This window comes from Heterodontus francisci, chromosome 6 (genome assembly GCF_036365525.1).
Source record: "Heterodontus francisci isolate sHetFra1 chromosome 6, sHetFra1.hap1, whole genome shotgun sequence".
In the NCBI taxonomy this organism is placed as follows: domain Eukaryota; kingdom Metazoa; phylum Chordata; class Chondrichthyes; order Heterodontiformes; family Heterodontidae; genus Heterodontus; species Heterodontus francisci.
This window is the reverse complement of record NC_090376.1, coordinates 7,828,870-7,841,015: the sequence shown is the minus strand read 5'-3', so window position 1 is coordinate 7,841,015 and position 12,146 is coordinate 7,828,870. Positions and strand designations below refer to the sequence as shown.

General features: G+C 49.1%; 1 protein-coding gene across 3 annotated transcripts in view; it reads right to left on the bottom strand.

Annotated features, from left to right (window-relative positions):
* Nucleotides 1-6,272: 6,272 nt before the first annotated feature.
* Nucleotides 6,273-12,146, bottom strand: part of LOC137371105 (autophagy-related protein 16-like) — a 78,224-nt gene continuing 72,350 nt past the window's right edge. For all 3 annotated transcript variants that reach the window (XM_068033049.1, XM_068033047.1, XM_068033048.1), the window contains 2 exons: nucleotides 9,030-9,131; nucleotides 6,273-6,770 (listed from right to left, as the gene is read on the bottom strand). In XM_068033049.1, the coding sequence (XP_067889150.1) occupies nucleotides 6,677-6,770; nucleotides 9,030-9,131 (196 nt within the window). In that variant the 3' untranslated portion in view covers nucleotides 6,273-6,676. The remainder of the gene's footprint in view (nucleotides 6,771-9,029; nucleotides 9,132-12,146) is intronic.

The following is a 12,146-nucleotide window of genomic DNA, read 5'->3' as shown; positions in this document are numbered from 1 at the left end:
AGATTGGATAGGCTAGGGTCGTTTCCCTTAGAACAGAGGAGGCTGTGGGGTGAATTAACTGGGGTGTACAAAATTATGAGAGGCCTAGATAGAGTAGACAGGAAGGACCTGTTTCCCCTAGCGGAGAGGTCAATTACCAGGGATCTCAGATTTAAGGTGATTGGTAGAAGGATTAGAGGGGATGTGAGGAAAATCTTTTTCACCCAGAGGGTGGTGTGTGTCTGGAATTCACTGTCAGGAATGGTGGTGGAGGCAGAGACCCTCAAATCTTTTAAAAGGTACTTGAACATGCACTTGAGTGGCCCTGGCGGAACCTAAACTGAGCATCACTGAGCAGGTTATTGCGAAGCAAGTGCTGCTTGATGGCACTGTTGATGACACCTTCCATCACTTTACTGATAATTGAAAGGGGCAGTAATTGACCTGGTTGGACTTGTCCTGGTTTTTGTGTACAGGAGATACCTGGGCAATTTTCCACATTGCAGGGTAGATGCCAGTGTTGTAGCTGTACTGGAACAGCTTGGATAGGGGCACGGCAAGTTCTGGAGCACAGGTCTTCAGTACTGTTGCCAGAATATTGTCAGGGCCCATAGCTTTTGCAGTATCCAGTGTCTTCAGTCGTTTCTTGATATCACACTGAGTGAATCGAATTGGCTGAAGTCTGGCAACTGCGATGCTGGGGACTTCAGGAGGAGGCAGAGATGGATCATCAACTCGGCACTTCTGGCTGAAGATTGTTGCAAATGCTTCAGCCTTATCCTTTGCTCTGATGCCGGTCTCAGGAGAGTGTTTTGTTTACTCTCAAGGGATGTGGGCATCACTGACAAGGCCAGCATTTGTTGCCCATCCCTAATTGCCCTTGGCAACTGAGTGGCTTGTTAGGCTATTTCATACGGTGGATAAGAGTCAACCACATTGCTGTAGGTCTGGAGTCACATGTCGGCCAGACCGGGTAAGGACGGCAGATTTCCTTCCCAAAACGACATTAATGGACCAGATGGGCTTTTATTACAGTCAATGCTAGTTTCATGGCACCATTACTGAGACCAGCTTTCATTGCAGACTTTTTTTTAATTATTTGAATTTATTAATTAATTGAATTTAAATTCCACCTGCCGTGGTGGGATTTGAACCCGTGCCACCAGGACATTAGCCTGGGCCTCTGGATTACGAGTCCAGTGACATTACCGCTACAACGCCACTCCCTCATTCCAAGAGACTCCCCTATCACAGGATATGGAGCAGGATGGGGCAAGACCTCCAGTCCAAATCCAGTATTGATTGACATGGAATGTAAACTAACCCACAGTCTGACCCCAAACTGGGCCAGTTAGCAGATCTTTTCTTTTTAAATAGTTACTCCGTTTAAGTTACTATTAACAAACTAGATTAGAATCTTTACTTTAAAAAAGTTGACTTTGCATCCTAGGGCAATCCTGAAACTCCATGGCACCAGTGGTGTCCCAGCATGAAACAGGAAGGAGGTCACTGGGAATGGTCCCATTAAGATTAATGTAGGATTAGTATAAATGGGTGGTTGATGGTCAGCACAGACTCGGTGGGCCGAAGGGCCTGTTTCAGTGCTGCGGGCGGCACAGTGGCGCAGTGGTTAGCACCGCAGCCTCACAGCTCCAGTGACCCGGGTTCAGTTTTGGGTACTGCCTGTGTGGAGTTTGCAAGTTCTTCCTGTGTCTGTGTGGGTTTCCGCCGGGTGCTCCGGTTTCCTCCCACAGCCAAAGACTTGCAGGTTGATAGGTAAATTGGCCATTGTAAATTGCCCCTAGTGTAGGTAGGTGGTAGGGGAATTGAGGGAAGGTGGGGATGTGAGAGGGTAATGGGATTAATGTAGGAATAGTATAAATGGGTGGTTGATGGCCAGCACAGACTCGGTGGGCCGAAGGGCGTGTTTTAGTGCTGTGTCTCTAAATAAAAAAAGAGCCATTCGGCCCCTTGAGCCTGCTCTGTCATTCAACAAGATCATGGCTGATCGTCTACCTCAACCCCACCTTCCCGCACTATCCCCATATCCCTTAGTACCCCAAAAATCTATCCATCTCTGCCTTGAATATACTCAACGAGTGAGCAGGCGCATCCCACTTGGGTACAGAATTCCAAACATTCACAACCCTTTGAGTCATAGAGTCACAACATCACTGAAGGAGGCCATTCAGCCCATGAGGCCATGTGGGATCTCTGCACAGCAATACAATCAGTTTCATTTCCCAGCAAAGCCCGAGAAGTTTATTTCCCTCAAGTGAAGAAATTTCTCCTCATCTCAGTCGTAAATAGTTGACCCTTTATTCTGACACTCTGACCCTATGTTCTTGATTCTCCAGCCAGGGGAAACATTTTCTCAGCACCTACCCTGTCAAGCCCCTTAAGAGATTAGGCACTGTGGCTCTTACCTCTAAGTTAGAAGGATGGGCGGCACAGTGGCGCAGTGGTTAGCACCGCAGCCTCATAGCTCCAGCGACCCAGGTTCAGTTCTGGGTACTGCCTGTGCGGAGTTTGAAAGTTCCCCCTGTGACAGCGTGGGTTTCTGCCGGGTGCTCCGGTTTCCTCCCACATGCCAAAGACCTGCAGGTTGATAGGTAAATTGGCCATTGTAAATTGCCCCTAGTTTAGGTAGGTGGTAGGAGAATTGAGGGAAGGTGGGGATGTGGTAGGGAAGATGGGATTAATGTAGGATTATAAATGGGTGGTTGATGGTCGGCACAGACCCAGTGGGCCGAAGGGCCTGTTTCAGTGCTGTATCTCTCTATGACTCTATGTGGGTTCAAGTCCCACTCTGGAGATTTCAACAATAAAATCTAGGCTGAATACCGAGGGAGTGCTGCACTGTTGGAGATGCTGCTTCTCAGGTGAGATATTAATCTGAGGCCATCTCCCTTCTCAGGTACAAGTGAAAGATCCTGTGGCCACTATTTCAAAGAAATGAAGTGGAGTTCTCCCCAGTGGTGCTGGTCAATGATTCCCACCCCCCAATCAACATGACTAAAAATTAAATTACCTTGTCATTATGACTGGCTGCTGCATTTCAACAACAACTTGCATTGATATAGCACCGTTAATGTTCAACGTAACTGTAATGCAGAATGTCCCAAGGCACTTATGGAATCACATGAAGTGATACAAGGCCAGATGGCCCGTAAGCTTGGTCAAAGAGGTCGGTTTTAAGGAGCATCTTAAAGAAGGGCAGTTCATAGAGTTATTTTTAAAAAAATAGAGTCATAGGGTGGAATTTTGTGGTGGCGGTGGGGGTCTCGATGTTGGGGAAACCGACGCCGAGATCCCCGTGTTGGCTCTTGTACAGAAGGCCCGGCATGTTTAGTGCCAAATGGGCGCTTAACTGGACAGCGGTGAGCCTCTCGTACAATTTAGGACCCTGTCGCTGAAAGTCCCGGCCTTCCAGAGCTGCCGGCCAATCAGAGGCTGGCGGGCCCCCGCCCCTTCCTGATGCCAGGTCCCTTGTTCAGGCACTGAGAGCCTTTGAACGAGGGACCCAACCGCACCCCTCCCCCAACCCCGGAGCCGGGAAACAGCCCGTGCAGTTTCTCGTGCCGCGCTTCCTGTGCAGCGACAGGGCCACCCGTCGCACGGGTAATTGTGGCTGCAGCGGGAAGAGGCCCTTAACTAGGGATTAATTACCTAATGAAGGGCCTCAATTGGCGGTGGGACAGGCAGGCTGTTCACAGGCCTTCCCGCCCTGAACTAAAGTTCGGCGGAGGTGGGAAGGCCCCAGCACCCCTCACCATCCCACCCAATTTTATGCACTCCCCGCTTCCAAACCTGCCGCAAGGGAGAGCATAAAATTCCACCCATAGAGTCATGTATGGCACAGAAGGCCATTCGGCCCATCGAGTCCGTGTCACCTCTCCACGGAGCTATGCTGTCAGTCCTACTCTCGGCTCGATCCCCCTGTTCCTGCAAATCTACTTTCCTCAGGTGGCCATCCAAATTCCTCTTGAAATCATTGATTGTCTCCACTTCCACCACCCTTATGGGCAGCGAGTTCCAGGTCATTACCACCCACTGCGTGAAAGTGTTTCCTCATATTCCCCGGACATCTAGTCTGGAATGCCCTGCCTGGAAGGGTGGTAGAGGCGGGTTGCCTCACATCCTTTAAAAAGTACCCGGATGAGCACTTGGCACGTCATAACATTCAAGGCTATGGGCCAAGTGCTGGCAAATGGGATTAGGTAGACAGGTCAGGTGTTTTAATGCATCGGTGCAGACTCGATAGGCCGAAGGGCCTCTTCTGCACTGTATTATTCTGTGATTCTGTGAACCCTTGCCCAAAACCTTCAATCTGTGTCCCCCAGACCTTGTACCATTTGTTAATGGGAACAGTTCCTTGTCTAACTTATCTAAGCCTGTCATAATCTTGTGCATTTCGATTAAATCTCCCCTCAATCTCCTTTGCTCTAAGGAGAACAAACCCAGCTTTTCCAAACTAACCTTGTAACTAAAATCCTCCAACCCTGGAGCCATTCTGGTAAATCTCCTCTGCACCCTCTCAAGGATACTCACATCCTTCCTGAAATGTGGGCTGACCAGAACTGGACGCAGTACTCTAGTTAGAGCCTAACCAGAGATTTATAAAGGTTCAGCATAACTTCCCTGCTTTTGTACTCAATGCCTCTATTTATGAAGCCCAAGATCCCATATGCTTTGCAAACCACTCTCTCAATATGTCCTGCCACCTTCAAAGATCGATGCGCATGCACCCCCGGGCCCCTCTGTTCCTGCACACTCTTTAGAACTGCGCCATTACGTATATATCGCCTCTCCCTATTGCTTCTGCCAAAATGCACAACGTCACATTTATCAGCATGAAATTCCATCTGCCACCTCTCTGCCCGTTCTGCTAGACTATCTATGACCTGTTACAGGCGGTTCATATCATCCTCACTGTTGGCCGCACCTCCAAGTTTGGTGTCATTGGCAAATTTTGTGATTTTACTCTGTATTCCAAGTTCCAAGTCAATTATATATAACAAAAAAGCAGTGGTCCCAGCACTAACCCTTGGGGATCACCACTGTCCGCCATCCTCCACTCTGAGGCACAGTGGCGCAGTGGTTAGCACCGCAGCCTCACAGCTCCAGGGACCCGGGTTCGATTCTGGGTACTGCCTGTGTGGAGTTTGCAAGTTCTCCCTGTGTCTGCGTGGGTTTTCTCCGGGTGCTCCGGTTTCCTCCCACAAGCCAAAAGACTTGCAGGTTGGTAGGTAAATTGGCCATTATAAATTGTCACTAGTATAGGTAGGTAGGTAGGTGGTAGGGAAATATAGGGACAGGTATGGATGTTTGGTAGGAATATGGGATTAGTGTAGGATTAGTATAAATGGGTGGTTGATGTTCGGCACAGACTCGGTGGGCCGAAGGGCCTGTTTCAGTGCTGTATCTCTAATCTAAAACCATTCGCTATTTTTTGGCCTTAAGCCAATTTTTTAACCAATTGGACACTGACCCTCCTATTCCATGAGCCTCAAGTTTGTTAATCAGCCTTTTATGTGGCACCTTATCAAATGCTTTCTTAAAATCCATGTAAACAACATCCACTGCATCAATCTTCTCTGTTACTGCATTTAAAAAATTCAATTATAAATCCATGCTGGCTATCCTTAGCAGCAGAGAGAGGGAGAGGTTTAAGCAGGGAATTCCAGACCTTGGGGCCCAGGCAGCTAAACACTAGGCTTTGGCTGAGAGGTAGGCCTCAGTGTCCCTCCACCTCCTTGACCTCCAAGTGTCTCTGCTTCCTCCTCTTCCCCTCACCTCCTCTCGATCCAGTTGCTAGGACACTGCCCCCGAGATTGGCTGCAGTCTGTCTCTGTGCAGAGACAGGACAAAGAGCAAGAATGTCAGCTCCAAAAATTTAAAAAATATTTTGTCTCCCTCAAAAAACTTGTTCCTATTCTGTCAAAAAAAAATGAGGCTAAAGTGCATTTACAGTCTGCAGGACTTTGTACACAGGCCCATCTGTATTTCCACTGATTCTCAACTCCAACGACCACCTCAGTCCCTTCTCTTTCAGACACGCATCTAATTGTGGTTTAAGACCTGAAACCCTTAATTTAAGTCCCTTCCCTCCACAGGTGCATCCTGACTCACTGAGTATTTCCAGAATGTTCTGTTATTATTACACATCTAATTGTCCCTTGAATGTTTTCACCTTCCACTTCCCTTCCTGTAACTTATTGCACATCCATAGTTACCAATGCTGAGAATAATTTCCAAACTAATTCCCTTAAGTTTCCCCCCCCCCCCCCCACTTACTGTCGAGAATCCAACACAACCTGTACTGTGGAGGGAATGGTTCAGATTTAATTCTTGCCTCGGATTTCCAATCACCACCCTTGGACGTGCAAACTGCTCTCCCCTTGTGAGGTACAAGGTGATGTACTGGATAAGACATGGGATAAACTCCCTCTTCTTACTGGACGTAAACAGGCCTTTTCCTCTTTGTTCGGTCTTCGTGTATGTTATACATCCCTGTTTCCTCGAAAATAATGTGGGTCAGGGTTGGGGGTTTTGTCAACCGTAATATCCCCCTGTTTAGAAGGTTTGACCCAAGGATTGGCGCAGTTGACGCATTTTTTGGACTGACGCCTGCTGATCAAATGGCGGTCGGTGACAATAAAAATGGCGGATGTCCGTCTTCACCACTGCAGATGTGTCAGCAGTCAGTCCAGAGGTTTGCCACCTTCGTGCGGTCCACACTCACCACATACTCTCCCGATAAAGACCAGGAAACTGCATTAATGGAGGATCTAGAAAACAATAGAGAGAATTCAAGTTAGTCCTGAGGATGGAGAATAAGATTTTAACATGGGAAAGCTAGTCTCAGTAATGGTGCCATGAAACGATCATCGATCGTCGTAAAAACCCATCTGGTTCACTAATATCCTGTAGGGAAGGAAATCTGCTGTCCTTACCTGGTCTGGCCTACATGTGACTCCAGCAATGCGGTTGACTCTGAAATGCCCTCTGAAATAGGCAAGCAAGACACTCAGTTCAAGGACAATTAGGGATGGGCAGCAAATGCTGGCCTTGCCAGTGACACCCACATCCCATGAAAGAATAAAAAGATGGAGAATGGGTGGGGGTGTGGGTAGAATCAGTTTGGTTTCTATCACTGGAGATGGAGACTGTGGGCAGGATTTTGCCCTTTAGGTTGGGGTCCCAATGTTGAGGCCAATGGGGGAGGGAAGGTGGTCAGAAGGCTGAACTGTGCGGGAAACGGTCACCCTGCTGTGAAATTTCCCCAAATTGGCCAAGTCGTTGCCAGAAGGCAGGCTTGCCATCCAATTAAAGATGGCAGGCGGGCTCTCAAAGCAATAAGAGGCCCTCCAGCACAGACAAAGCAGCAGACTGCCTTTTCAGGTAAGTGAGAGAGAGGGCACCTCCATGTTGAGACCTCCTCTCTCCAACTTTTTAAACTTTGAAATAAAAAAATTTGCCCTCAGCAGCTGGCCCACCATTACCGAAGCCAGGCAGGCGGGAAGGGCCTCAATGCCTGCCTGGAGTGCTTACCCACCCGGTCTGTCACCGGGAGGCCACGTCTAGTCCCCAACACCTCAGGGAGCCCGTTGGCCTCTGACAATTGGCCTTAATAAGGCTATAACAAGCCTTAACTGCCTATCTACTGCTTGCAGATGGTAGCCCTGCCTCACCATCCTCAGACCCCACCTCCCGGAAAACGGCCCAGGGGTGGGATAGTGCCAGCAAACTGGCACACTGGCTGGCAGTGAAAATGTTGGTGCCCTTCTGCCCCCATCAGAGGCTAAAGTGCCAGCCCTGTGTAGTTTCCAGATGACCCCCAGGACCATCCCTCAGGAAGGCCGACAACCAACTGCATTAATACTGTATTAAACAAAACATCCTAAGGTGCTTCACATACGACAAAATGTGACACTGAGACAATTAAGGAGATATTAAGGCAGGTGACCAAAAGCTTGGTTCAAGAGGTTTTGAGGGGCATGTTAAAGAAGGAGGTAATTGTGCAAGAGGCATCGGGAGGGAATTAGGGCCCAGGCAGCTGAAGGCACAGCCACCAGTGGTGGAGCGATTAAAATTGGGGATCTGTAAGAGGCCAGAATTGGAGGAGTGCACAGATCTCAGAGGGTTGTAGGGCTGGAGGAGATTACAAAGGTAAAGAGAGGCGAGGTCATGGAGCGAATTGAACACAAGCGAGGGTGATGGGTGAACGGGACTTGGTGCAAGTTAGGATGCAGGCAACAGTGTTTTGGGTAACTGCAAGGTTACGGAGAATGCGAGTTAGGAAGCCAATGAGGAAAGCATTGCAATGGTCAGCTCATGTTGGGTTCTGACTCCATGGCTTTGTGCCAACATTACCCAAGTTACCGCTCTTTGTTGCTTTGTCATGGGCTGTTTCTATGTGCAGGGAATGGCAGCCATTCTCTACCCAGTGACCACGCAGTTTCCAGCAGGAATCACAGGCCAGCAATCAGAAATTGGACTCTAAGCTAATTGTTCTCTCCCTAAGGGGACCGCAATCAACATTGGTCCTCGTCTGGCCAGTTCAGTGCACTGACCGCACACTGGACATCGAATCCACACCTTCTCACTTTGTCCTGACATCAGGCCAGTTCCTCATCTCTTCCTCTTTTACTCATTTTATTTGTGTCCTGGTCAATATTTATCCCTCAACCGACATAATTGAAACCGATTACCTGGTCATTTAACTCATCACTGTTTGTGGGATCTTGCTGTGCATGAACTGGCTGCCATGTTTCCTACATTACAACAATGACTACATTTCAAAAGAACCTAATTGGCTGCAAAAGTGCTTTGGGATGTCCTGAACTCAAGGCAGGCGCTATAGAAATGCAATTTCTTTCTTTCATTCTTTCTTAGGTTTTCCGATGTTAAAGGCACTGCATAAATGCAAGTTGTTGTTGTTGTTGGTAGCACGCTGGGGGCTCAGAATTAATTTTATTTTCCTCTCTGAACTTGTGCAAGTAGGAGGTAGGAACTCTGAACAGTCACTCCGGCCTCTCTCCACATACCTGTGCTGCCCAACTAAGGAAGTCTCCAAGTTGCCAGTGAGGGTATTCCAGACATAGAGAACTCCGTCAGAGGATCCCGCAACTGCATAGTTTCCATCAGGGCTGGAAGAACAGAAAAGGACAAATCCATTATCATCATTCAATAGCACAGTGCGTGAAGGCCTTGCATAATTTAGAGGAATTATCTTAGTTTGAAAATCCCTCCCCATAGCCTCACCTCCTTCACTTCCAAAGACATTCTTGCATCTGAGTCAGTGGGTTAGACAATCAAATCCCACGTCAGTGACTTGAGTCCATTAACAAGGCTGATAATCTAGTGTCAGTACTGAGAGAGCACTGCAAGGTCGGAGGGTCAATACTGAGAGAATGCTGCACTGTCAGAGGGTCAGTACTGAGGGAGCACCGCACTATCGGAGGGTCAGTACTGACAGAGCACTGCAAGGTCAGAGGGTCAGTACTGAGGGAGCACCGCACTGTCGGAGGGTCAATACTGAGGGAGCACCGCACTGTCGGAGGGTCAGTAGTACTGAGAGAGTGCTGCACTATCGGAGGGTCAGTACTGAGAGAGCACTGCAAGGTCAGATGGTCAGTACTGAGGGAGCGCTGCACTGTCAGAGGGTCAGTACTGAGGGAGCACCGCACTGTCAGAGGGTCAGTACTGAGGGAATGCCGCACTGTCGGAGGGTCAGTACTGAGGGAGTGCTGCACTGTCAGAGAGTCAGTACTGAGGGAGCACCGCACTGTCAGAGGGTCAGTACTGAGGGAGTGCTGCACTGTCACAGTGTCGGTATTGAGGGAGTGCTGCACTGTCAGAGGGTCAATACTGAGGGAGTGCTGCATTGTCGGAGGGTCAGTACCGAGGGAGTGCCGCACTGTCGGAAGGTCAGTACTGAGGGAGTGCTGCACTGTCGGAGTGTCAGTACTGAAGGAGTGCTGCATTGTCGGAGACGCTGTTTTTAAGATGAGACATTGAACCAAGACCCCGTCTGTCCTCTTAGGTGGATACAAAAGATCCCATGGCACTATTTTGAAGAACGTCACTGAGACAGATTATCTACTCTTTATCGCATTGCCGTTTGTGGGATCTTGCTCTGTGCAAATTGGTTGCCCCATTTCCTACATCTTCTCTGCAAAAAGCACTTCATCGGTCGTGAAGCACTTTGGGACATCTTGAGGATGTGAAAGGTGCTAAATAAATAACTTTCTTTAAAGGCTGCGTTTGCTGACAACGCTACCAGTAGGTGGCACTGCAGTGGCACAAGCGTAAATGCAGCCTGTGCCACTGAAACGTCACAGTCTGCGACTTCAGGCAGCTGCCAGGATTAAAGATGGCGCTGCTCAAATAATCACACGAAGGCAACCTGACCTAAACACATGGCAGCACACAATGGCGGGAGGGAGAAAGCGAGCGAGCGAGCAGGCTGGGGGGGGAGCGGAGCGGGCCGGGGAGGGGGGGGGAGCGCAGCGGGCCAGGGACTGGGGGGAGCGGAGTGGCCGGAGAGAGCAGCGAGGGGGGGGAGCGGAGCTTGACCCATGGGTGAATACCCGTTGGCGTTGCATTGCTGTATGCGTAAAGCGCGTGCGCAGAGGCCGAGCGGGCGCGTTGCCCGAAGATGCAAATGTCACCCAATGACGTCAACAACGCATGCGCGAACCAGTCCTGGCAAGTCGGAACGCAGCGCACGTGCAGAGAGCCGGAGCCCGTCTGCGTATGTGCGCACCTTGGCGTAGCCTGCTGACATCAGTGGCCGGCTGCGTTGTCAGGGATCACTTTGTTCTTTAAATTTGATGCTGATTATAATGATAATAAAGAAAGATTTGCATTTATATAGCACCTTTCATGACCTCAGGATGTCTCAAAGTGCTTTACAGCCAATGAAGCACTTTTTGAAGTGTAGTCACTGTTGTAATACAGGAAACGTGGCAGCTGCTTGATGCACAGCAAGATCCCACAAACAGCAATGAGATAATGACCAGAACATCAGTTTCAGTGATGTTGGCTGAGGGATAAATATTGCCTTGGACATCGGGGAGAACTTCCCTTGCTCTTCAAAATAGCGGCCGCAGGATCTTTCACGTCCTCCTGAGAGGGCAGATGGGGCCTCGGTTTTAAATTGTGCCTCAAAAGACAGCACCTCTGACACTGCAGCACTCCCTCTATACCGGCACTGGAAGCGTCAGCCTGGACTTTGCAGAGTGAGTCTTGAACCCACAACCTTCTGACTCCGAGGCAAGCATGCTACCCCTGAGTCACGGCAGTAATGGCGTACATGGTTGAATAGCCACCTTGAAACTCAGCGTGGAGTCTGACCAGTGGAAAAGTCACCTGAGCAATGAGCCCGTGGAGCCATGACCCAGCGAAGGGGAAGAGAGAAAAAATATCCCATCAAGTTTCCGACTCGACAGTTGGTTTGTTTGGAAATCACGTCACGCTATTCAACCAGGAGAGGGCAGCAGACATCAATGAAAACACATCAGAATTGAAAGCAGCTTCATGCGGATTTGCAGGCAAACACTCCACAAAGCGGAAGGTCTCAGTAGTGACCCCTCCCCTGCCTCCCTGCTGAAACGTTTGGACTGTTGGCTTTTAAAGAAAGGACAGCTGAAAGATGACTGAATTTAACAACAAAACTTCTCTCTCCTCATCCAGTTGAACCGTTAAAGTTGAGCTTTTTTTTTTCCACACTGATGCTCGATTCAGTTCAGATCCTTTCCAACACATTGATTTTCCATTCCCACCCTGACTCGCAGTTGCTAACCCATCCGCCATTCACCCCAATCCCCAGATTAATCTCGATGACAGTGCTCACCCATCACCCCCTGTGCTCATGACCTATATCGACTCCAAATCTATCGATGCCTCGATTTTAAAATTCACATCCCTGCTTTCAAATCCCTCCTCGTTCCTCCCTATCCTCAACACATATGGGGCCTATGCCTCGCAATAACTGCCAATCACCTTCCATCGTCTTGTCGCAGATTAATTTCACAAATCACTAAATGTCGCAACTCAGGACAAAAAGGCCATAAAAACGGCAAATCTTTGCCAGTCCTCAACCCTCGATGATCTCTGCACTCCTCTAATTCTGGCCTCTTCTGCATCCCCCATTTTCATCG